At 40.9% G+C, this 27031-nt stretch overlaps 1 protein-coding gene across 1 annotated transcript; it reads right to left on the reverse strand.

Annotated features, from left to right (window-relative positions):
* Positions 1 to 23734: 23734 nt before the first annotated feature.
* On the reverse strand, positions 23735 to 26641 carry UQCRFS1 (ubiquinol-cytochrome c reductase, Rieske iron-sulfur polypeptide 1). Its single transcript, XM_079315908.1, has 2 exons — positions 26378 to 26641; positions 23735 to 24499 (listed from the first exon to the last, which is right to left on the reverse strand). Exons 1-2 carry the CDS (start codon positions 26586 to 26588, stop codon positions 23889 to 23891), a joined length of 822 nt encoding a protein of 273 aa, XP_079172034.1. The 5' UTR covers positions 26589 to 26641; the 3' UTR covers positions 23735 to 23888.
* Positions 26642 to 27031: the final 390 nt, after the last annotated feature.

Below are 27031 nucleotides of genomic sequence, written 5' to 3' on the forward strand. Positions count from 1 at the left end.
TCTCCACATCCTGACAGGCTATGACAGTCTGAAAGAAATGATGCAAATCATTTTACTTTTGCAAGCAAGAGTGAAACTCTGGCCTTAGCCTAAGGCAGTGATATTTTTTTCACCTGGGCTTTGTATTTCTGCAGGCTGCACTGCTGACTATTTAGAATTAAATGCTGCAACTTGGAGTGCAGTTTCTAAGGATTTATCCCAAAATGGGGTTTAAAATCATATTTCCCCTTAGAAGAGTTGATAATGGTGCTGTTTTATAAAATCACCACAGTCGGCCCAAAGACAGGAGCTCTCATGTTTCTAACAAATTGTGCTTGGGATGTACATGTGGGGTGGGAGCTTTCTCTGGGGTTCATTCTGCTTGTGTGTGTTTGTAAGAGAGAACAGCACAGACTGAGGGGGTTTGGTGAGCTGGAGACAGGGGCAGAGCAATGTGGGGACCAAAAGCCCCAGGAAGGGAATAAACACTTGGGTGGGAAACTGTAGGAATTTCTTTCTCTTCAGTGGCCCAAAAGGCACAATGCCTCTTTCAGGCACTTTGGCTAAGATCACAATTGCCACGCTTCTTTATTATAATAATTTATGGTTCAATGTAATTTCTAAAGTAACAATAATAATTCAGATAGTGACAGACTCTTAATTAAAATCATTATAGAAGACATCAGCTTTTAGCTGCTTCGCTCTTGCCATTGTCAATGCACATTGAGTGCCACAGTTTGGTGAGATGGAGTTAAAACAGCCTGGTGGCAGCTCCAAGAGCTGAGCACATCCTGGATCTCTCCAGGTACATGCACAGAGATAACTGGGGAAACAGCATTTCTGCCAAGGCTTTACCTTGATTTTACTGATTTAAAGACTTTTGCAAAGTATGGGAATGGGTAGATAACCAAAGGAAAAATCATAGTAACAAAATGTAATCTACATTCTGGAAGATTGCCTTTAGACCAGTACTGAAAATAACTGAGGTATATTGAGCAGAAGGGGAAACTGGCAAGTGTGAAAAACTTCTGTTGGACTGCAGTGAGCTCTTAGCCAAAGCCACAATAGCAACCAGCACAACTCAACTCTAGACTTGCTTCTGGAAGGAGTGTAAACTCTCACATTTAATTGGAAGTAGTGTTTTGCTGGGAGGGTGGGTGGAACAGGAACATGACTCTAAATGTTTACCCACCTCTTCCTTTCCAGGGCACAGTGATAAAAAGGATAAAATTGATGATTAGCCTGACTCCCATGACAATTCCCTGTGTAAATCAGGGATTGGAGCAGTCACATGAGTGATTTCAGCTCACTGACAGAGCAAGTTCCTTGTGTTTTACTCTAGAATTTGTTTCAGGCACAAGTAGCCTGATAAGCAGTTGATGACAAATAATTGAGTTAATCCAAGAAAGCTCCAGGGCTACATCTATACAAGTAGGTGTAAAAACAATGCATGCAATTTTCCTGTATCAGGGTGGATTATCTAATTATTTCAACCTTCCAAGGCATCCATTCCCTTATGTCTCCTAGGTGGGATTTCTTGAGTGAGGGAGTCACTTTCATAAACTTCTTAAACTGACACTTGAAGAAATGCAGCACAAAGTGTTATATGAGAATATGCACCATTAGTAGGAGATAGGAATCAGTTTCAACTGATGGAAATACTGAATAAAAGAGATGTTTTATCAAGCATGTAAAAATATAGACTTTGTTATAATCCAAGTGTGTATATCAGTTTAGATGAAAGATGACCACTGTAGCCTTGTCTTCAATTCATTATAATGATTCTTATCTATATCTATCTATCTATCTATCTATCTATCTATCTATCTATCTATCAATCATATTTTTTTTTTACTCTTTCTAGATGTGTCATCCAAGATAAAAATAAAAGCTAAACAGGGTGGAAAGAAAGAATCCTTTTATTCCTCTATTTTCACTTTCTAGGAAAAGCTTCAATAGACACTTTAAATAGGAAACTTTGAGGAGAATCTCTTCTGCTGCTAAAGATCTATCAGGAACCTTAATAATTGCCATATTTGAGGTTTTCTCTGTACAGAAAAAAAATCCTTTTCATTGCTCTGGTGTCAGGCACATGTTGGTCATTATAGAAAAGATAACAGGAAGATATAAATCAAGTTACTTGTTCTTTAAAGGTATCAGGAGGATCTCCATCTCTCCTCTCTCTGAGTCCACATTTATACATGTGATTTTAATTCACTTAGGATTTAGGAAAAAAAAAACCATGTTCAAGTACCTTTTTTACGTGAAATAAGAATTCAAATTTTCCCCAAATATCTACTGCAGTAAGTAAAAATGAGAATGATGTTAGGTGCAGTACAGATTCAAATATCTTTGCACCCTTTCTGGTGCTTAATGTGTTTTCCTCAGATACCTGTGTTGTAGCAGAGATGCAAGTCTAGCTGTGTAAGGCCTTTTTGCAATTTAGGCTGGTGTGAAGTGTTTCTAGGTAACTTTTAGCTCACTGATATGCAAACAGGCAAAATTCTTTCTCAAGCAGACATCAAAGCTAAGAGCAGATCAAAAATGTTTAATAAAAAAAACTCATAGGTAAGCCATTAAAAATGCAACAAAGTGGTCAGTGTCTGGCAAAGTTAAAGCATGGATAATAACATTCATATGCTAATGCAAAGCTGTTTACATGAGGGAAATATAAACCTATCAAATTGTCTGAAGTTGCCATTAAAGTTCATGAATCCTTTTCTGAGATGAGAAGCATTCCTATTTGAATGTAGATAAATATTCATGGGAGGCTTTCATTTAGAGGGAGAATTTTTCTATTAATAAAATTATATCTGGTCTAGATATAACAGGCTGCTATTTGTGTGTTGCAGTAAAGGTGGTTTGCACTGTATGAAAAAGTGAATATTCATAGGTGTCTTTAAAGTTTCTCAGTACAGTATAACCTAAAATAATAGCTAACTCTTGGAGTTTTTTCTAGTGTTTTTTGTTTCTTTGTTTGTTCCTTTGTTTTTAATAAGATCATGGGTGTTCTTCTGGGATTTTTTGGTCTTTTATAAGACAAAAGTGCATTTCATCTCAGTTTCTTGAAGGAGAGCAAAACTTTCACTGAACAGATCCATTTGTCTAATACTTCATTTGTCTAATACTAATAAGGCTTATAGGAAAAAAGAGAAAACTGCAATGAAAATTTTTGCCTGGATCAAGTGAATGATACCTTATGTGAGGGGAGTAGCAAGGAAAAGGGAACATGTGAATGTGTGAATCTGGAGATAGCAATTCTGTTTTGACTTGTCCTAGCTGTTGGTGTTTATTTAATGTATGGTTTTTACACTGTTTTAAAAATGGAACATCTCAGATAAAGCTGCTGTCATTCTTTATGTCCAAAGCACCTGCACTGCTGTTTAAATTTGGTAGCACTGCTCAATATTGCAGCTTTGGTGGACAGTAAACCAGTGCAGCTTCTTTCCTAGGAATGTTCTATCCTGATTTTGATCCCTTATGTGATTTCTGTGGTGTTTAAGGAGTAGAGTTCATCTGAACCATGAGAGATTTTTTTGGAAGAGCTTGCTCATTTTTATTACTGTTTTGGAAGAATCTGTAAGATTGTAACACATTTCAGGTCTTTAGGAATATAAAAGAAAAATCAGTGAAATTGTACAATAAACTCCAGACTTTTGAAGGCATTGGGTGATGTAGATAGAGTGAGGAGTTTAAGTTTTGGGTTCTAATGGAAAACTAGCACTGTGAACATTGTTAAAACGGGAAGGTGCTATAAGAACTACCAGACCCTTAGTTCATGACAGATACCCAGGAATCAATGAGTGGGTGTTCAATGGATCAGCATCAGCATCATCTTATTCAGCATTTTTGCAGGTAATAATGGAGTAAATTAAAAACTGCTAATAATTCAATTTTCACTTGACCCAAGAGGGAAGGTACATATTGAGGACAGAGGAGGCTGGCTGGTTAGACCAGCTCCCTTGGGCTTTAGCATAGCCAAATTCAACATTACACACCCAGCAAGAACAGTGTGGGGCACACAGTAAGGATTATATTCTGGGAAACTCTAACTCTGGAATAAGCTAAGGGGAATCTTCAGCTCCAGGAATCTGCCTGTGGTGTGTTTAGAGTTAAGGAGTGCGGGGCTGTGAGGGGCCAAAAATGGGGGGGGGGGGGGGGGGGGGTGGGAGGTGCCAGGAGACCCCAGGGCAGCATGCCTGGGACAGGGATCCAGGGACAGGGATCTAGGGACAGGGATCTGAGGACAGGGATTTGGGGACAGGGACCTGGGGACAGGGACCTGGGGACAGGGATTTGGGGACAGGGATTTGGGGACAGGGATCTGACCCAGCCAGAGCTTGGTGAATCTTCCTTCTCCTCCTCCATGAGATCCCTCACATCCAAGGACTGTGCTGCTCCAGGCCTTTCTAATCAGCTCCTGAGCAAATCCAAGAATATCTTGTTTTCCTTAGGAACAATCTAGCCCTAAATTTTTATCAGAGATTAGCAGTTGCTAGACTACTACTGCACTGATATTATTGCCAAAGGATTGAAAAGAAAAACATATATTGCAGGAGCAGATGAAAGATGCCTAATGGGTAGAAAGGGCTGATTTTGTCTAATCAGATATAGAATGAAGCTGGATTAATACTCCTGCAGTTGAATGTTGGGCACAGATTTCATTGGATTCCCTCCAGACTTTTTTGATTAGAGACTATCCACAGTGGCAAATGCTGAGGTACTCTCAAAGGAGCAGCACAACAGAATTCACATTTGATGCTTCTGTAGCAAACCTAACTTTCAGCTGCCAATGTGTTAAATGTTTTATCTCGTTCAGAGCCAAAATACTGACTGGATGTTACAGATGGTGATGTGCATGTTTTTGGAAAGATGATGAATGCCTCCAGCCCTAGCTACAAATGGCTAACTAATTAAATATTGTACAGTGAGTTTTTGATTGTGATACAGTGGAAATTTACAGAATTAGCTTTGGTGAATATTTTTATTTGAGAAACAATAGCTTTTAAACATAGTATTTATTCATCAGGGGAAGTTTGCCTCTGCCTACAGAACAACCACAGAATCTGTACAGCACATGAGTTGCCTTCATAATAGCAGCTAAATAGTGAAGAGGAATTGTGTGTGTCCATCTGCCTGTGGCAAATCTGGAAATTCACTCTGAAGGTGAAAATCTTGGTGGGTCTGTGCATGTGGCTGCAAACTGGCAGCCCTTGTGCTTTGGCCAGGGAGGCTCTGCACTAAGCCAGATCATTCTGCAGGTGATCAAACTTGTGGTAAAAAAGGGATGACTGCTCTTTGAGCAGGTGAAGTATCCAAAGAGAAGAGGCAAAGGTCAGAGGAATAATTTAAAAATTTCCTTGCTTAGCAATATATATATTTGAAAAAACCCCTAAAATCCATATATCCAAATCATCAGCCAGAGCCATAGGCCACAAGGTTAGAGTATAAACTGTCAATATGAAGTGCTGCTAATGAAAATGCAGATTGCTGGAGCAGTGAAGCAGAAGATGCACAGGCAAGACATGGAACCGAAGGCAGTGACAGCAAAGCAGAGGAGAGATTGGTGCAGGGTCACAGTGCTGGCCAGAATGGGCCTGGGAAACAGGACTTGGATGAATTGGCCTTTTTTTAGGAATTTGCACAGAGGAAAGACCAGCTTTGCCATTAGCTTTTTCTCATTGCTGAAACTGTCTGATTTAGGATCCCTGTTGGGCCAAACCAGCTGTGCAGATAACAGCAATGGCACAAACAGTAACCAAGGACCCCAACCTGCAGGTCTTCAGTGTGTGCTGGTGAACAATATAAACCTGCTTGCTGAAACACCAAGGCTGCCTCATTCTGAGAAAGGGCATTGGGTTTTCATGTATCATTACAGACACTAAGGGCTTGTTTGCATTTGCTGAAAGAATATTTCATTACTCTGATTGCTTTTCTTAATGAAAACAAATATTTTAAAGTGGTTAATTTACGAGGATAAATATTATTCAGCAGTTTCCTAAACTCCCCAAGGTAAATAATACAGGCATGGTAAAGGCCAGCTCTGTTATATTAATAATTGATGTTTGGCTTCCTCCTAGCTCAACTGTAATCTATTCATCCTGCTTTGTAAAAGTGCAATTAGAGCTGAATTACAGTAATCAATAGAGCAGTAGCATTTAGAACCAGGGTGCATAAATAGAGAAATATTTTGCACATAGGAAGTTTTTTGAGGTTTTTGCAAAAACTACCATAGTTGGATGTAATCTTAAATGATCACAAAGGAGATTAAGTTGTAATTGATGTAGGTATTTTCAGAGATTGTCTTTTAAACCAAAACCAACCTCTAACAATTAAATTGAAATTATTTTCCTTCCTTTTACTGCTGCTGTGTCTCAGCCCATTCTCTCACAATGTGACTGATGCAGCTTTCCTATGCTTGTCCAAACATTTGCACAGTTTGTGGGCAGGTGAGAGGAAGAGGGGGATGTGATGGGAAGCAGGCCCTGCATTTGGAAGATGTGGACTGCAAACTGGACTGCAAATGTGGGAGGCTCTAAAATGACTTGTGGTAATGGACAGCTAGAAGAGCAATAGAGGAAAACTCACATGTGCTACAGCCAAAAAAAATGCAGTGCTGGGGTGGGAGGGGAAGTGGGATGAAATGACCTCCAGGATTCTGTGAGAAAGTTTTGCTTAATCACCCAAGAAACTATTACAGAGAGAAGAGCTGATGGTAACCACACTTTGGTATAGAAAGGAACTACACAAGAGGAAAGGCCTTGGAAGTGCTGTGTTTCAGATAATGAAAAGAAGGTGTTAGTGTGCTGAGAGGAAAGGCTGCCACAGGCCTGGGACACTGCCCTGTGAAGCTTGTGTACAAGCTCACACCAAAATCTTTGAGCAACCCTGTGACTTAGGCAGGCTCTGTGCTTTCTTTGTACCCTTGGGGCTTAGGGAGGATTTGGGTATCTTAAATAAAATCTGGATGATGCTCTCCATGCTTTCTCTTCCTGCTTCCTTTCATGCCAGTGTCAGGAGGATCCTTCCAGGGTTCAGGAAAGCCCTGGGTCCTCTGGGGGGCTGCCAAGCACTGGGTTTGCTTCTGTGTTCCACTGGGTTGAATCAAAGCCTAGTTCAAACTTAGAGTCATCTTCCCCTAATATTTCATTTGTTCAAGGTTAAGGACTCTCTGAGGCTGAGGTGAGGCCTGACTTTGCTGCTGGGACTTGCCAAAATGTGGCTGCTGTGCCCTTGGCTGGGGCAGGGCACAGGACAGTGCTGTCCCTGCAGAGGAGCTCTCCAGAGGGGTGAACAGGGTGTGGGGGGAGTCTCTGCCCCTAAAGGCAAAAAATACTGACTGATTATTATTATTAATAACCACCATTGTATTCTCCTTCTCTAGAGCATTGTGGTGTTTGAGATGAAAATAAGTGCTTTCAGTTATTTAGGAAATGTGGAATGGCTCAATAACATATTCTCTGTTGTGACTTTTGGACTTTATGCAATGTCAATAAAGGGATAAAATGTATTTAATTAAAAAGAGGCTGATTTTATTGAATGAATATGCCAAATAAAAACCAAAATAGGAGCATTAACATGTTGGTCTAACTTCTCAAGCACAATTTTCAGTTTACTATATATATATATTTAAAAATAAAACATCTGTTATTGTAATTTAAAAAATTAATTACTCTTTGTTTTTCTGGTGGGAATAGCTTATTAAATGGGCACTAGCAAATAGATAGGAGAAAGGTGCTATTTGAATTGATATGGAAGGAGATGCTTTCTTGGCTAGAGCTTTGCACTCTTGAACAAGGAAATTAAATAATTAAAGCTCTGCTTACTGCAATCTGTATTCCTGGGAAGCATTAGCTTGTCAGTGTGTAATGCATGCGCCACTCTGCATGTGCATTATGTTTTAATAATGCCTCCATCTTCCTCATAAGGCATATTGTCTACTAATGCAACCTTCTCCAACAACCCTGTCCTGGCTGTTGTCATGTGATCCTGATTGCTTTTGGTGAGTAGAATATCCTGTAATTATTTTCCTCTCTGATTAAGCTTCACATTCTCTGTACATAGCAATGCACCTTCATATGGTAGTATAATGTGTATTGTTTTTTTTAAATTTTATTTTTATAAGCATAATGAAATGATCCCCCTCCACATCCTGGAGTAGCATAATGCTTCTTGATTTATTGCTGTACCAATTTATGTTGGCTTATCAGCAAGGTGCTTCCAGTGCATTAGCAAACCCCTGAAGTGCTTCTGGTAATAGGAAAAAGCACCTGGGTAGCTGTAAATATAGGAAAGAAGGTTTGCAGTTTGATAAAACTCAGAGCAGGAAATGCCACTTAGGCTAAGATCAGAGTGTGCTCAGCCAGGCTCTGCCAGCCTCCACAGGGCTGGCTGCAAGAGGAGAATTGAGCTTCTCTCTGGCCCTGGCCTGCTGCCCTTGGCAGTGTTTCCCAAATGCAGGCAGCAGTGCCCTCATTTTCTCCCTTTGTTTACCCTGCACTGAAACAATTTGTGGTAATGTGAAGAGGTGGGAGCTGCTGGGTGATAATGCTCCCCTGCAAACTGAGAATTGGACACTCAGTTTAAAGACATTTCCAGAGGCTGCATCAATTTAGGGTTAGGAAGCCTTTAATGGTTGTAGCTTTCCTATGTAGCTCCATGTGCATCTGTCTGGGAGGAGAGGAAGCAAGCAAATCAACAAACAAGTCACTCCTCCTATAAATCTCTTCTGATTGAACCTGAGCACAGCACAGTGTGCTACAGAAGAATGAATAAACTGATGATAATAACAGAACCTGATTACACAGTGATGGGCAATAGCAGCAAATAGGCCTTATCTTGCACTGTGAAATGGAAACTCATGGCCAAACAAATAAGTCTGGATTCCCAGAGAGAGCATTTTCAGCAATCCATGGGCAATGACCCTCAAAATTACATATTCAAAAAAAAAAAAAAAATATTCTCAGAAGCGCAGCCTAGGCCTGTAGTGCAGCTGAGAAGATGATATTTGTGTTGCTCAATTGCACATGCAGCCTATCATCAAATTTTCACCCCACTGGGTGCTGCTGGTCACAACTGGGTGCTGCTCAGGACCCAGGCACACATTGCCATTTATCCTTCCTGCTCTTGCTTGGGCCATCTACTCCTCCTTCCTCCTCTTCATTCAGATAAGTAACAACTTTTTAGAACTGAGATGAGAATTTTAAACCACTGAACATGGAACAAGAGCTTAACCCTTTGAGCACTTAGCTGAATCAGCTACAGTGTGTGGAGGATGTAAAAGAAACTGGGTTTGCTTTTTCACAGAATCCCCCAAATTTGAATGTGTTTGCACATTCTTCTAGAACTAGAAAAAGGAAATAATTTGGCAAATTATATTTAGATATGGCTTTGAACAACCTAATCTGGTGGAAAGTGTCCCTCCCCACAGCAGAGGGGTTGGAACTAGATAATCTTTAAGGACCCTTCTAGCCCATATAATTATATGATTTTATGTAATACTAGTTTATTCTTTTAAAAGTACAAATATATGTGTCAAAGCCTAAGGTAATATAATTTATTATCTCCCTGTACACGTTTCTTCAGCCTGAGTCAATGAAGCACTTGGGCAGCTGCTTCACTGTCAATAGTTTGGGTTATGTAGAGTTGTTGGTTCACTGAGTGTTTGGATTTAGTGAGCTCTACTACTCTTGAATTTAGAGAGTCTTAAGCCTTTGCTTAAAATTAAACATATTTTAATTTTTTTTTTCCTGAGAGAGAGGAATTATTATCTGCCATAATACTGTCACATAGAGGCTGAAATAAAATGAGTAGGTTTGCTGCTAAAAGGCTGGAGTAGGAGAAAAATGGTGTCAAATCTTAGGAGGATGATGAGGGTCTGGCTCCCTTCCTCCATGTGCTCCTGACTAGGGGACATTGGACCCTTGTGTCCCCACCTGGCACAAGAACCTGCTGTGAGATCAGCTGGAGAATTATGGATGCACAAGGAAGGGAAACTGTCCTAGGCCTTTTAACTAAGAATAAATTCAGCAGACATTTTTTCCTACATGAAAATAATTTCATAAATATAATCAAGTATAATTTTTTTTTTCTATAGAGGTTTCACTAGAAACTTTACAGCTACAAAACTGTGACATAACTAATTTTTCTAGGTAAAAATGTGCTATCAGAGTCTGTATGACAGTTTAGCTTGTGTATTCCTTCTCTAGTTTGTATTACATGCTGAAAAAATGCCCTAAATAAGATTGCTCTTCACTGGTAGCAGAAGAACTGCAATAATTTGTTTTAGCTGAGTATAATTTTCTTGAAAAGATTTAAAAAAACCCCAGAAATAACTTCCAAGAATGTTTCACAACCTTATTAAAAGAAAACCTCATGAGCACTAATTCCAAAATTATACTTGCATAAATGAGTGTCAAATGTTAGAATTGCAATGGATTTTGTATCCTTTAAAATAACATGAAATACTGCCAAGAAATAAAGGAAAACATGTATCCAACTGTATTGTTACAGCAATAGTAATAATTGCTGATGGCTGTCAAAGGTACCTTTTGGCTCTAAAATCTCAAATTAAATCTTTCTCTCTGTTAGGAGCATTAGTAAATAGCTGTTGCTCAACCAGCAGCTCATTAAAGATGCTGCATTAATTGCTGCTTGGCAGTGCATATGTACCTTTCTACCCCCAGATGCAGGGGGATGCTAAGGGCTGACAGGAGCACTTGCAGGATCAGAGGTGCATGGAGTGTCTCAGTGCTGTTGTTATGTAGTTAAACCCTTGCAAAGGGGAGTTTTGTATGGCTCAGACCTATTAGGCTGAGTGGAAAAGGACTGTGGGAAAGGGGCTCAGCTGATTTAGGGGTAGAAAACCAAGTTATGCAACCATGGCCTGCTCACATCGTGGGGTAGGATGGTGGGTTGAATTATGTTTGTTATGATTTAAAATGATGTCACTGATAAAAGCCAGTTTTTGCAATAGAGCAGCTCTCCTTTCACTGCCTGGAGACCCTGTGTCACTTTGCACCCTGTGTCACATCTCAGGGGTGTCTCAGCAGGGCTGTGGAGAGCAGCCCTGGGGCTGGGCATGCTGCAAGGGCACCAGCCAAGGACTGGAACTCAAACCATGAGTCAGGCTCCTTCCCACTAACTGCATTTTGCATGGTGCAGTTTGTACTAAAACATGGACTGAAGGGGAAAAAAGAGGGGAGTGGGCTTGTGAAATCTGATGTAAAGCAAATCTGGCTTCAGTCCTGAGTTTTTCTATCTTACTCTAGTGTATTTTCATTTTCTGCTTGTTTCTCATTTGTCAGCACTTATCATTATCACTCAGGTTTCCCATGTCAATTTGTTTAGAACCTAAAGAAGTCCTTTAGGATTTCTTCCAAAAAGTCCTCTCTGCCATTCATCTGTAGGAAAACATGGGATACAAAATAATTATGAAAGATAAATTTAGGTCTGATGTGAACATGGAGTTACCAGTTTATTGAATACCTCTCATTGTGTGTACCAGTAATATATAAATTTAAGGCTTTTGAGATGCACAAATATATGGAGTTTAAAATGTAAAACTACATGATAAAATTCTAGGCAAGGAGTACATATTTATCACAAAGCAATTAAATATCTTGGTTTGTTTATTCCAAAATTAACTTGGCACATTAATTTAACATGAAAAGAGTGATTTAATGAAATCCTCCGAGAATTACTATCTGGCCTTTGAATAAGTTATCTAAAATGCTATTTTATTATGCAAAACTATGTAAAATAAATTGCATTCAAGCAGTGGTTCAGAAAGTAGCTTATCGTAACCTCGTGTTCATAAAGAAATGACATAAAAGATCTGGGGATCACTGCTTTTCTTTCAAAATGGGAAAAATTAAGCAGAGACAGTCTTTAATTTGAAAAGAGCTAATTTGACATGGAGATAATTATCTTGGTACTTTGAAATGTGATTAACTCTAATTATAGCCAGAAAAAGCCCTACAGGGAACAGTGAAAACACAAGGCAGAGTGGAAGCAGCAGTGTGACCTCACGTGTGGGATTCATGTGACAGAGCAGGTCAGGTTCTTTTCAAGAGGGTACAAATCATCCTGTGAAACTATGCAACCTTGTCCTCTAACAGGAATTCCTATTTGCAGACACATTCACCCCTCAGCACGAGAGTAACATGGCAGTGTTTACATTAGAACACTGAATTCACTACCTGTGTGGACACACACAAACTGCAGCTGGCACATCACTTAATGTAAATCCAGGAGCTGTTTTGTCCATGGACAATCACACTGAGCTGCCAGCACGATCAGGACATTGATTCCAATGAGGGGATTGCAGGAAGGCAACCCAGCAAGCTGTTTACTGATTTTTATTTTTTTACCAATTAATGGAAAAGACTGTTCTCCCAATTTGGTTTGGTAATTAATTTGAAGCAAGGGGACTAGTACTAAATAAATAATATTGTTCTACATGGCAGGCAATAGTTTTCAGAGTTTTGCTTCCTTTTAACTGAACCTAATGAATTGCTCCTCTCACTGCTGTTTCCTGACAGTGACACCCATAAATAAATCCTATATCCTGCTGGACTTTGGGTTTATGTTATTTTTTAAATCTTTCCCAGTATTTGCCATAAAAGAGATTTAAAGCAGGGATCATTTGCCATAGCTGAGGGGGCAGATGCAGAAGTCCATGCAAAGGAGAGCTAACTAGCATGGATTATTTATTACTCTCATACTAAAGGCAGTTCCTGATCAGGGAGAGGAACTCAGAAATGTGGCTGCTGTTATCCACTTACACAAAGCTCAGAGGTGTGTGGCTTTCCATTTCAGCAAACGCTTTCATACTCCTGTTTTATAGACAACAGTAAACAGGATTATGGGTTTATAGTTAGTGTGTTATACAAAGCTCTATGTCTTTTCTCAGAGGATCTGACCATTCTAAGTTTGTTATGGAATATTGGACAATAAATGGATTACTGTTTGTTTGTATTATTGATAGTTTAGCATTCCTTTCAGATGAGCTTTTGAGCAGGCAATGGTGTGCTTTCTGTTACATTTCAGCCTATGATCTCAAAATTACCCACTGCAAATGGTCTCATTCAATAATTGAGTACTTTAGATTATTTTACCAGCATGGTTTATGTTTGGTGGGGGTTATTTTTTGATGCTGCTGTTTTGGCTAAGGCTTTCTTTGGTTTGCTTCATGTACATGATTTATTGACTGATGTGTTTGTGCATCACAATGTAGAATGTGGCTTCCAGGCTCTGAGCAGCTTGGTTAGTTCTGTGCTCTGTTTAAACTGATATCATTCCTTCTGTGTGTAAGGAAAATAAATGACATTTTAAAACTGTAATTTAGTTGTTTGCATGTGGTAAAATCATGAGAAAAGCAAATGTATAATTAGGTAGTGATTGTTACCTGAATTTCCTCTTTATTGTTACATAGAATTATTGAACAGAGACACCTCTCAAAACTGCTCCAGTTTATGTGACTCAGCTGATCACTTCAATCATAGAATCATACAGGGTTAGAATGGTTTGGGTTGGAAGGGACCTTAAAGATTGTCCAGTTCCAATTCCTGCCATGGGCAGGGACAATTTCCACCGTCCCAAGTTGCTCCAAGCCCCATCCAGCCTGGCCTTGGACACTTGCAGGGCTGGGGCAGCCACACCCTCTCTGGGCAGCCTGTTCTACCACCCTAACAGGGAAAAATGTCAGTACTGTTTGCCTTATCTTTCTATTTTTTTTTTTCTTATCAGTTGTACAAGCAACATCCTTTCTAATTTAATTTTACTTTTAATCAAATAAGTGCAAAAATCTTGTGCTGTAGAAAAGTTGTTGCTGCAGTAGCTGGGAATGTAATGCATGCTGTAAGAAGTGTAAAGCAAAAGGTTTTTACTAAAACACTAGTGAAAATCTGAGTATTTTGGATAGAAGAGGGACTGTCCAAATGACCCTGGCAACTCTAGTATTAAAGTATAGGAAAGAAGCATAAGCAGCTTAAAAGCCAGCCTGGTGTGCTCCTGCCCTTGGGCACAGTTCCTCTGGGCTGGACAGAGTGCATAACTAATTTAAATTATCACGTGCTCATACAGCAATAGCCTTTCACCTTTGACATAGTTCCACTCTTTGCCACTTGTACCTTCAGACTGATCCCACAGTGACAACCTAAAATTTCCCATTAAAACCCCACTGAAGTTTAGTGAAGGACACACTGCCCATCTCCATGACATTGCAGAACTGCAGGGAAATGTCTTTTTATTTAAATTACTGCTTAAAGATCCTTAGACAAGCTGATACATAATAATCATATTGTTTGGTTTTTCTGTTTTGTATTTTATATGGTATGGAAAAATTTACTGTTGCAATTATCTAATTTTTGGGGTGTAGGGGAGGGTGTTTTAGCCAGAACTGTGGCTCCCCTCCATCGTGAAATCCACCTGCTCATGCTCACATCAACCACCTCTAAAAATCACCTGCATGGCTACTGTTGGGCTCACCTTCTTTTGTGGTCCATATTATTGCTACCTTCTTTTTCATATTTTTATATTTTCCCAATTCTGCCACATATTTGCAAACAATGAGGTGATGATGACCCTAGAGCTGTGTGTTGGCAGGGCTTGGGAGCAAAAGCACCAACTGTGCATATAAACCATGATGCACCTACAAAAAAGTACTGATCCCCTTAGCTCCATCCTCATAATTCATATTCTGGCTGTGAATGAAGGGGATGTTGTGTTTCCAACCTACCTTTGTTATTTATTCTCTTCAGGAGGTCTAACATTTGCAGAAATGCTCAAATAGAGATAAATCTCTTCAAGTTCCTTGGGATTTTATTGTAGCAGTGTTCATCATGATGAATTCTTTCAGTATTTAAGAAAATCAATTGTCAATTAGCTTTATTGGGGACTTATACATTGTGATTAGTTATCAGCTGGGCATTATGGTGTTATTTGACAACTGTTATTAAAACATACAGTAATTTGCTTTTATTATCTATTAAATAGCCAACACAAATTTCAAAAGTAGTATGAGCTTTGGAATTATAATTAGAGAATGCTTTATTGGGAATTGTTTTATTACACAGTGTTGCTGTTCAGAATTAATTATGTTGTTTGAAGAAAATTGAATATATTATTTACAAAAAACAGCTTACCTGTTTTTTGATTTATTGAAGAATTACAATTGCATTAGCAAGATTTAAATAAGTAGATAATCATTCTAAGGTAAATAGACTTGATTAAATAATGAATAGGTTTTTTTAAAAAGCATTTTTTTGTTCAAAACAATGGACCAATTCCTACAAATCTGTATTACCTGATGAAGTTTTTGCTCCCCCTTGATTTGGAGGTTGATGGTGTACTGCAGGATTGGTCCAAAGTTTATTTAACTATTTCTGTAAGCAACATCTATAAAACATTGACTCAGCTTAGTAAATCCTGTAATGAAATGGTTCATCTGTGTGTATCATTACCAACACATGTTTTTAAGCCAATGAGAGCATTATTTTCTTGCCAGCAGAAATGAATTGATGCAAACCCAAACAGGATCCTATGCTGCTGTTCCTCCTTAGCTGTTGAGTACATCCAAGATCATCCTTACCTTGCCCAAAGATATTTATTGACCACAACATTCATTACAGAACATCCAAGTACCAATAACCTAAAATATATGCCAGTTTTAAAAGTCTATATGTAAGTTTTAAATGTTTTTGCTCGTGAGGGATGTTCTTACTGGCCTTCTCCTGTCTCATTTGGAAGATGGAATGTCTCTTAGCTCTGGAACTGGCTAGGCTCTAAAGGAGGCATTACAGTGGCTATTCAAACCTCTGGATGCAGTGTATCATGGAGTTATTGTGGCTTCCATTCAGTGGAGTATCTTTAGTGTAGGAGGTGCATATGAAATCAGTTGGTGTAAACCTTGCCTCCATAAACATTTTTACACTGAAAGCTTTTCTGCAGGAATAATAACAACAACATTACTGGTAACTGCCACCCACTGTATAGAGGGTACTTTACCCACAGAGTCCTAGATAAATCTGCAGCAGTCAGATGCTTCACCACAGGTATTGTACAATGAAAGGCAGATCATAGGCACCAAGAAAGATAATTTCCAGTGCCACTGAGCTTCCTGTGAGAGCTGTGTGGGGTCGTGACTGGCCCACCCTGTCTACAGTAGCAAACACTTTTGGAAAGAGAAGAACAACTATGAAAGACCAGATTTGTCTTTACTTTGGGTTTCTAGTCCAAATTTCCAGCACTCATCTGCTTTGGGCTTCTCTTGGACCAGAGACTGAGCAGGAAGCTTTGAATTCAAAATCCACAGATGGACCTTTACTCCATGGAACTTCTGTTGCACTTGTATTTTTATGCCTTCCCCACATTCTGAAGCAATGATATAATGTGGAATCCACATTTCCTTTCTTTGCTTTGCTTTTGTAGTTTGGTGATTTTTCTGCATGCTTTTTATATCTTCTTTGTGCTTTTATTTATTGTTGATTTGGGAGATCCAAATGGTGCATTGGGAAAACATAAGGTAGGTATATGTTTCCACTGAATGTACTTCATCGTGATAGAAAATTCTCCTCTGCTCTCTCAAATGTTTTTTAAAGATCAGTGTTTTGAGAAGTGTTAGCTTCCTGTGTGATCACAGAGCTTTAAAATGCTTCCCCAGCATCTTCCCACCCACTTATTCTCTTTCTCTGAGAGAAGACTCATCCACTTAAAATTTACAGGCTGAGAAAGGGGCTGATGTTAAATACTATGCTGGCAGAAAGTATAGTCTGCTTCTAACATGTGTCTTTAGATTTCTGTCAATTACTTGTCTTGCTGTAATGTTCTCTTCTGATTTGTACTGCATGAAACAGGAGTTTAAAAGAATTTAAATTCAGGTCAATCACCAATCAAATGTGTTAATGCAAGTTTGTGATGAATCCACATAGTTTATGAACTACTGGAACCTGTACAGATATGCCCTACATAACCTTAATCTGTTTTAAAGTTACCTGTGCTGCTCTGCAAGGAATTGTATTCCAAGTATTGCCATTCCTTGCCAGTCGGTGTCTTTCTGCTGGGGTTAAAAATGGGCAAGGGGGAAAGGACAGGACTTAGAGCTGTGTCCTGACAGAAGCTGTGCCATAGCTGAATTGCTTCCACAGCTGCAAGGAAATCTGAATTCAAACCATTTGAAGGATGGGTACAAGTATAGCCACTCGGTGGAATGAGTTGGATATATGTAAGATTAGTACATAAATGAAACAGAAGTAAATTATGCTGCACATGAAGTTTTTGTGGTTACTCTGAAAGGCTGAGGAGTCAGAGATTAGAGAAGAGTGAGTGATGAGCTAATATAGCTCTAAATAAAATATGAAACAAGAATAATGAAAACACTGAGATGTATGTTCTTGTAGAGTTGGAAGAGTTTTATCAAAAACTACAATTAGCTGTCAAAAGCTTTCCTAAGTCAAGATGTCTTTGTATTGCTTAGACTTCAAAGCATCATGTCATTTGGAATACATACTGCAGTGCAACTGGGAGGCAGCTTAGAGGATAATGGGAATAGCACTTTAAGATTGTTAGATTAGAGTTAAATGAGTTGCTAAAGATAATTTTCATCAGGGACTTCAGTATTATTTAATTGTTGCAATTTATGTCAAAATAGAACAGATAAATGCAGATATTTCCAAAAGATGCACAGAAACAAGAATTGTTTTGCAACTAAGTCCAAAGAATATAAGATAGAGACCAAATATATACAGTGTTTGGATGCTTTTTTTTCCTCTGGTACTGATAAAGCTAATTACAGAAGAAAGTGGAGAAAACTGTTTTGTATTGTCCAAACAAACACATTTTAGCTATAAAGCATTCCATTAAAGCCCACTTGGCTAGAGACAGTGAAAAAGCAACACACAAGAAGCTGCCAAAAATGTTAATAGATTATATCTCACCTGGGAGAAACATACTGCTGATAAGACTACTGATGAATGAAAGACAGCAAAAAATCACAGAGTGAGGCAATTTCTGCTGCCTCTGAGCTTTGTGGAAGGTAAATGGAAGGGAAAATGACTTAAACATGAACATGATGGGAAGAATGCAGTCACAGATCCAAGAGATTTTTGTTCATAGGTTGCTGAATCTTCTCTGCCCAAAGGTAGAGACTGTGCCTCTGACCATTCTGTGCTCAGTGGGGCATTGGAAATTGGAAAATTTTAATTCATTACTGTTCATGGGGCATTTATTTTGCCTCTAAAGATTGAAGCTTCACAGCACTGTTCAGTTTAGTACATAAATGAGGCATATTTAGTGTACCATTGCACCTGTAGGATGTTTTGCCTCCTCCTGTGTGCTGTGCTTTGATTGCAGCAGTTCATTTCATGCTGACTTGAGATATCTTTGAAGATATTTATGCTGCCTTTGTAGAAAAATGCTGGATTAATTAAGACAAACACTATTTCTAGGCTGATGGGCTCTGGACATCAGGGCTGCCTAATCCATAACCACAAGCTGGACCATTATTCCATGATTTTATGCTGATCTTCCAGTTTTTTCTCTACCCACCCAACAGATGCATGCCTGGGTGTTTCCCTGGGGTTGTGAGTGCAGCTGGTGTGAAGGGCTCAGAGTGAGTGTGCTCACAGTGCAGAGCCTGTGGAGTCCCTCCTGTCTGAGAGAAGCTGATGGATGTGATGCCTGCTGGCATAAGTGGAAGTGTGTTTGCCTGGGAAACGAAATGAAGGAAAAGGCAGAGACAAGATAAAATTTGGAAGACAAATAGTGGTGGAAATGCCAACCTCTACTGACCTCAGTGGAAGCAGCCTGGAGATGGCAAGAAATTCAGGGTGGAAAAGTTGATGATTTATAGACTGCTTGTAAGAATGGCCCCATATCTATTGCTATGAATTAGAAGTAAGGACACACCATCTGTCAAAATCCAAAGCTGCCCTCAAAAACAAATGTTTCTGAAAAATGATTGGCACAAGGTGAGAAGAGAAAAATGATCATGAACAACTCTTCTGAGTGTCAGTGTGATTAAGCCCAAAAATTATTGGATGAATTCCAACCTTTCAAAAGCTGATATAGAAAATACCTGTGTAAATATTGAATGATACATTTTGAACAATCTGACATACACTTATTTGCATGTACAATAAACACATATAAATAATAAACATATAAATATATGGGTAAGTTTTTTCTTTTCTGTTATGATAATGCAAGAGTTTCTCTATCAGATATACAATGTCAGATATGCCTTGGGAGAAAATACCAATGTTTTTTTCATTTGTAAAAAACACAAATGTTTTGAAGCTGCTATTTATCTTCCTAGTCTGTATCCAGTACAGTGGCTAGGAGAGAGATATTTTTATTTTGTACTGCAATCTGAAGAAAAGAATAAAAGAAAGAACTGAAAAGAAGAATAAATAGTAGTTTCATTGTGGAAACATTATAGTCCAAGTAAAGCCATTTAAATCCAAGCATCTTACAAGTGTGAAAAGAAAAACCTATTGACCTATATGCAGTCTGTAATCAGCCATCAAAATTGATGTTGTTATAGAGAAAGAATTCCTGTTAGGTCAGAAGTTTAATGCCACTCTAGATACTCCAGTGGGAAATCTGAGCCACATCTTGTTGTGTGTGTTGAATTCTAGGTTGCACAATACCTCAATGTACTTGGGACCTTTAGGGTATCTACAATCCCAGGCAAACTGCTGGAAAGGCCACTGCAACTCCTGATATTTTACTGCTTAATTCAAATTTGCAGTCCAGTTGGATCTGAAAGTAGTGGGGAAACCCAGCAAATGCTAGGCTGTTGTGCAGAGGTGACATCCTCCAGGGGACAGTTCAGGCTGACACCTGATATGCTGTGTCACACTTGTTGCAAGCCAGATGGAGACCTCCAATTTTGGGTTGGTTTGTTTTCAGATAGCAATGTGGCCTAAATGGTGCTGTGGTCAGTCACCAGCTCTGTGTGGGTTGTGCACAAGTATGGTTATAAAATCAACTGCTTGGCATCCTCCTCCTCCTGGTCCCCACACAGACTGACAAAAAGCCCTGCTGCTCTTAACCTGTGAAAAAAACATTTCCTTTAGCTGCTTCTTGCTATTTCTTTAACTTCTTCAAAGAGAGACAAGAAAAGATAATTTCTGTGTATTCCAAATCTACCCTCCCATGATATATATTCAAACAATTTATATTATGTTTTTAAGTACTGCTTTTAACCATTAAATCCCCATACATATAAAATTTCCTGGGCCTGCTAGGAAATTATGTATTTCTCAAAAACTCTTTTGCTCATCCTAGGGCTGTGCAAACCAATAGTTTTTCAAGAAGGTGGCACTTTTTGTTATGGGAACTAGAGTCTGGCATTATCTTTGAGGTGTTTTCAACCCTTACTGATTCTGATTCTGTGTATTGCAATTAATTGTAGATTATATGAGAAATCTGAGGAGTATTTGGAGTTCTTTTACTGTGTGTTATGTGGTAGGAAAGAACCAATTCAGTCCATTTAATTGGACCACCAACACCACCATTTAATTGCTTGCAGAAAGCTATGCACAGAACCTGCAAGTTGGGGATTTTTACTGTAGAATTTTTGCTAAAGGTGATTTTTACTGTAGAGTTTATACTAAAGATAACTTAAACACAGGCTTGTGCCAAGAAGCAAGACCCTTTCATTTGCACTGTTTACCTTCTGATCCCATCTCTGTCTCCATGAGTGTAACTTGTGCTTGGAGTGGCAGAAGATGAAGTCATTGTACAGTTGCCAATTCTTTGACTGACTGACAAAAGACATGAGCCATCAGTCACTCTGTTATGTTGTTAGAGGTGGAAGGTTTCTTCTCCTGCTGATTCTCTGTTACTTATAGGTAGAAAAGACACTCTCCTCCTGTCTCGTGTTCCAAGCCCCTGCAAAAGTTGGATAAAACCAACAAACATATGCATTCTGAAAATGCTTTAATGCCAGAATGGTTAATTTTAAATTTCTAATGTGATGGGGGGGGTGTAAAGTGCATTTAGTAAACAACATGGTACATTACATTTTGATTATGCATTGCTAGAACAAGGCAATGTCATAATTTATGTCTTGAGGTTATTAAAATGTTATAATGCTAAATAGTTAATGAAGAAAATCTATCACAGCTGTGACACAAAGTGGTTGCCAGTAGTGCTAGGACAATAAATGCCAACAGCTCTGTGTCTTTGAGCAAACCAGGTTGTAATGTGTTATTTCTCTTGGTGCTACAGCACATTAAACAATACAAGGATGCCTCTAATTAGTCAGAAAAAAAGCCCAAATAGCTCAGTGACCTACCTCTGACTAAGGCTACAAACTGACAATGCATAATGCATGCATTCAGTGATATTTCCCTCAAATTTTTTCTCTCTTGCAACTTTCTGACAAATGTTCTGTAATCAGCCATTTATTTCCTCCACTAATTTGTCCAGTCCCTCAGCTTTCCCTGTTCCTGTATCAAGAATTCCATTCATTTTACCATTATAATTTATCCTCACAGATTTTAATCTTCAAAGTTATTTTAACATTTGATGCATTGACAATGTTATAAACCACCCATTCTTGTTTTCATGAGTATCCCAGATCCTTTTCTGTAGATCTGCTCCCTAGCTATTAATTTCTATCACAACACATGCTGGCCTTATAGGGTGTTATCTGTCCAGGTTTTTTAATTTTAATCCTTTTTGCATCAAAGTTCCAGCTGTACCCAGCTCACCACTATATACATCTTTACAGACCTCATTCTCTGACAGCTGTTTAACAAACATAGTGGCCAGTGCTGGACTCACAGGCTCTCACTGAGCTCCTCACAGCAAGACTTGTTGTTCCAACAGGGAATTGCTGGTAGTTCATCCATCAGCACTGCTTTGGGAACAGTTGTTCTCTACAATACTCCAATTTATACCAGGTTCCTTAAAGACATAAGAAGGTTTTGTGAGATGGTGTAAAAATCTTATCTAGAACTCTGGTAGCTACTGCTAATATCCCCATTTCCAAGGCCTGCTATCCTATTATAGCAACAAACATGATTGCATTGACTTGATTTGTTCCTGATAAATCCATGGAGGTTATTACTTATCACCTTCTAGTATTCTCTCTGCTTACAAGTAGGATTATAGCATTATGTATTTTAATAGGCACAAAATGTAATGGAGGCTTTAATAATTGAAGCATCATTAATTTTGAAAATTTAATATTGATACAGCTGTTTACCTAAAGGACCATGTTATGTGTCACAACTTCTGTCCTTTTACAATTCCTACACAAATTTTCTAAACACAGTTGAGCCTTGCTTAGGTGCTCAGGGTCCCCTTTTCCTCCTCTCATTGCAAACACTGCCAATAAATAATGGCAATACATCCAATGAGTGTAGAAATGAGCAAACTGATCCTGGCTGTGCCACTGCTACCAACCCTGGGCTGAGGAGCCCCTCAAGGCCCTGTATTAGCAGGGGCTGAGGCTGGAGATGGAAGTGGCTCCAAACCCACGTTTCTCTTGATGGCATTCACCTGGTTTATCAGTTTTGTCAGACTTCTTAGTTACTGCTGTTTTGTTAAGGCGCTAGTTATGTGGAAAATAACAGTATCTCCCTCTAAAACACAAACACCTAAGGTTGGGTAATGTTAAACAGAGCTGCTGGTTGACATTTTTGAGTTATTGCTCAGAACTAAAGTATCTCCATTCAGAAGTTGTTTCTCATGCCATGGTCCCCTCCAGAACCTGGCAGACTCTGGCCATCTCTGGGGATGCCAAGTCAGAGGCAGAACTAGGAGCTAATGACATGTTAAACTACAGCTCCAAGTGTCCAGTGAAAGCACCCACCCACCCCTGGCTCCTGGGCAGTCATGGAAGGCCCCTCTGGGTGGGCTTTATGGGATCCAAGCCAGAATCTGTCTTTATGCAGCACTGGCCTTTAACTTCACCTGCCTGAGCCACAGTTATAAGCTCCTGAGTTTGCTGTAATATGGGCAAAACCCTTTCTTTACTTGTCCCTTTGCTCCAGCTGCAGCTTTGTGCTGTCTGGATCCATCTGAAGAGGGAGAAAGCAATCTCATCTTTTCTTCATTAGGCACAAAGAAAAGTATACTTTAATGTCTGCATGCACATAGGATGTGAGTTGTTCACCAAACAGGCTGGACACAATGGTTTTCAATTTTTACTGACTGCTACTTGCATAGATTGTGACAGAACCCCTGATATGAATGACACCTCTATTGTAAAACTGGTGTCAGACAGAACTCTCCCTCAGTACATCCACAGAGCAGTATTATGTCAGACCAGATTGTAGACTCTGCTTAATACTGTTTAATTCTAGAAATCTGTTTTTTTACTAGTTTATTGTGAATAAGCTTTTATTATTTGCATCTTGGAAATCCTTTTGGACTTTTTTGTAGTTTCTGAGGATTTTAGCTTTTATTCTACGACTGAGGGGGCACATCAGTGCAGAAGTACTTTCAGACTAGTAAAGAAAGGAAAGGAAACAAAGTACAAGATAACTGGTGTCTTTCTGCTTTGCTCTAGAAACAGCAAACCTTGTTTCTCCTCCTGTTCTGCATACAATGAAGCACCAGCTCTGGTGGTGCATTGGCAGGACCAATGCTGGCTAAAAGCTCTCTCTGTGGCTTCATAGCTCAATGTCTACCTGCAATCAGCACCTCTTCAGGAGGGCTCCGAGTCTGCTGTAGCATCTCCCTGGCAGGACCCACTAGAAATCCATACACAAAGAAATACACTTTACTGTAAGTCAGGAAGAAGTGCTCACTCCAAGTTTTTATTGAAATTGAACACAGTATTCAAGCATAGTTCTGGTTGAGAACCTAGCTAATTTCTGGTTTTACAGTATGCCTCAGTGAACCCTTCTGGTGTACATTCCCAGGAACATGGAAGTGAGCAGGCACCTCGTCTCTCAGCCGACCACCACCGTGTCATCCCCAACGAACTCGTAATATGGGACCTCGAGGTTTAAGGGAGCAGGGCCTTTTCTGATTCTGCCAGAGGCGTCATAGTGGGAGCCGTGGCAGGGGCAGTAGTAGCCACCAAAATCCCCAGCGTTGGCGATGGGGACACAGCCCAGGTGAGTGCACACACCCACCACGATCACCCACTCGGGCTTCTTCACTCTGTCTAAATCGTGCTGCGGATCCCTCAGCTGAGACACATCAACATCAGCCTCCTGCCTAATTTCTGCCTGGGTTCTGTGGCGCACAAACAGGGGCTTCCCTCTCCACTTGAAAGCCATGTTCTTGCCTTCTGGAATGTCAGACAGCTTGATCTCAATCTTCGACAAGGCCAGCACATCAGCAGAGGCACTCAGGCTGGAAATAAACTGGGTGACAACATTCTTGGCTACATAGGCAGTGGCTACGCCCGTGGCTGCAGTCATCAGGTAGGAGAAGCCTTTCCTGGAGTCGCTGCTGCTCTGGGAGGAGGCGCTGGCATCCTGCACGTCCTGGCGGCGATAGGCCGAGAAGTCGGGGACCGCGACATCGTTATGGACACAGCGCACGCTGGCAGGGGCTGCACGGAAAGGGACAGCGGTGACACCACTGGCACTGAAAACACACTGACACGCAGCTCAAACACACCGTTTCATGGCATTCCTGGAATAATGGGGGAAAGCTGTTCCAGGGTCTGGGTAGGATCCCGTTAATTAAGCGTTTCAATTTTAAGTTGTGTGAAAATGGTTTTCGGAGGGAATTTTTGGTAGATTAACCAGTGATCTGTGAAACTGGTTTAACTATTCTTTGAAAAAGAAACCTGATCAGGGTGCAGAAAATCTGTGAGAACGTTCTGGGAAAAAAATGAACTGTTTTTACAGTAAATTGCAAGAAAAAACTGCTGTAAGATACCATAATTAGCTCAGAGAAGAGAGACCTATTGTCCACTTAAACACTTCCTTGTAAAGAGATGCTAAGAAGAAAACTGATGTAGTGAAGTTTGCACACCTGCAGAGTAACACTTTTGTGCTATTTTTTGTCTTAAGTAACTTCTACACCTGTAATAATTTCATGTGTGTGGTTAAGCATTTATAAAATTAAAAATGCCAGGCATCCTCTTTCATATTAAGTTGTTGTCCTAGCTAAAAGCCACTGTAAATAACTTTAAACCTTCAGTCCCTAAGCTCATTTTTGAGAAGATTTAGGGATAAAGCTAACAACTATCCAATTTCAAGTGGGATTCCCCCATCAAACCTGTGTGCTCAAGTAACAGGATATGAAGGATCACTAAAAGGCCTCCTATGAGTTTCTCCAGCAAAAGAAAGCTGCTTCCCTCACTGAAAATCCATAAGCCAAAGAAAAGAACATGGCAAGGACAGAATACATTACTTGCCAAAGTACAACCTGTTACTTGTACAGACTATTATTTAGTCTTTATCTTTTCTAGCAGTTGGCACAAAGCTACCAGATGTCTCCAAGTACTTAAGCTCTCAGGGAGTTATATGCAGTACAATGAGGATAATAATTACATTTATTTACAAGTAACTCAGCATTGAGAAGGAAATTGCTATAGGATTTTAAATGCAAAGAAATTAATCTGAAAATCGAAATTCTGAGATAGTGCTCCATACTAAAATATTTCAGTATCAAGACTTAAAGCATTAAGTAATAAATAGTATGAGAAACTTCTAAAAAATTTGCTATCTTCAGTGAAAAGCATGCATGATGTTAATTAAAATTAGAGCATGGCTAAGTGTCAGCTATGGATTTGAAGAATTTTACAGCTGTAATTGGTACAGAGCACCTTCTCCAGAATTAAATGTGAGCGCTGTGCACCAGCTGAAGCAGAAGGTTCTGTCGGCGAGGGCTGCAGGGCTGGGCAGTTCTGCAGGAGCTGGGGCAGAGATCGGGCACTGAACAGCCCCTCGGCTCACTCCTGCCGATGCTGCCCCGACCTGGGGGCACCGCGGGGTAAAACACACCGTGTGTGCTCACTGCACCCCTCTGCTCCTCAGCCCGCAGTTACAAACCTTCCCGAGTGACCGAATCTAGCTGCATTTCCCCAGCGGCAAGCTGAAACCACCAGATAAAAGATAAAAGCCCTGCCTGAAGGGAGACGGCCCGAACGGCCCGGCAGCCTGTGCTGGGGCAGAGCTGACCCGCTGCGGCCCCTCCAGCCGGCCCCGCTCTGTCAGAGCCATTCGAAGCAAGCTGGCATTCAAGTGCCCTTCAACAAGCTCGGTAGTTATAAACGCGCGCGAATTGCAATGGTGACAACAGAATCAAACATTTAAAAGCCCCAAAGCCCCAAGCCTCCCCGGCCCCCGCCCGCTCTCCTTTGCCGGCTGCTCCCCCCACCGGGCCGGGAGCGCTGCAGGGCCCCCGCCGAGCCCCCGGCCGTGGCAGCCCCGGGGGTCGCCGCTGCCCCGGCCCGCCCCGCCGCTGCCCCGGCCCGCACCGTTCAGGCTGGCGCCGGCGACGAGCCCCCCGCGGGCGGAGCGGCCGTTCAGGGACTCCCGGCAGAGCAGAGGCTGCTTCAGGTCCAGCGGCACTTTCCGGTCTCGGTGCGCGACGGCCGGAGCGAGCGGGCGGAGCGGGCCGGGCACGGCGTGCGCGGCGGCGGACACGAAGGGCGCCAAGGGCCCGGCGCGGGCGGCCACGGACAGCATGGCGGCGTCCCCGCGGCGACCTTCCCGGCCGGCGCGCGACACACGTCACGGCGCAGCGGGCCCGCGCCGCGGTGACGTCACGCGCCAGCGCGCGGGGGTGACGCAGGCGCGGGGTGGGGTGCGCCGAGGGGAGCGCGCAGGGGACGGCTCTGGGTGCGGCTCCTTCCCTTTGCCTTTTCCTCTCTTTTTTTCCCCCTTCCCCATCTTTTTCCCCTTCTTTTTATCTTTTTCCCCTCCTTCCCTTCGGCCTCCTCTCGTTGTCCCTCGGGGCAGTTCATGAGGTGTTCCCTTCTCGGGTCCCCGCTGCAGTCAGAGCGGGGCACTGCGGGGAAGGGCGTGTGGAGCCTGTGCCTCTGCCGCAGGACACGATCCTGCTAAACACAGCGGTGCCACCCAGAGCTCCTTGGAGGGCTTCATGGGGATTTTTCCTTCCTGTTCTGAGG

This window comes from Erithacus rubecula (genome assembly GCF_903797595.1).
Source record: "Erithacus rubecula genome assembly, chromosome: 12".
NCBI classification, from domain to species: Eukaryota; Metazoa; Chordata; class Aves; order Passeriformes; family Muscicapidae; genus Erithacus; species Erithacus rubecula.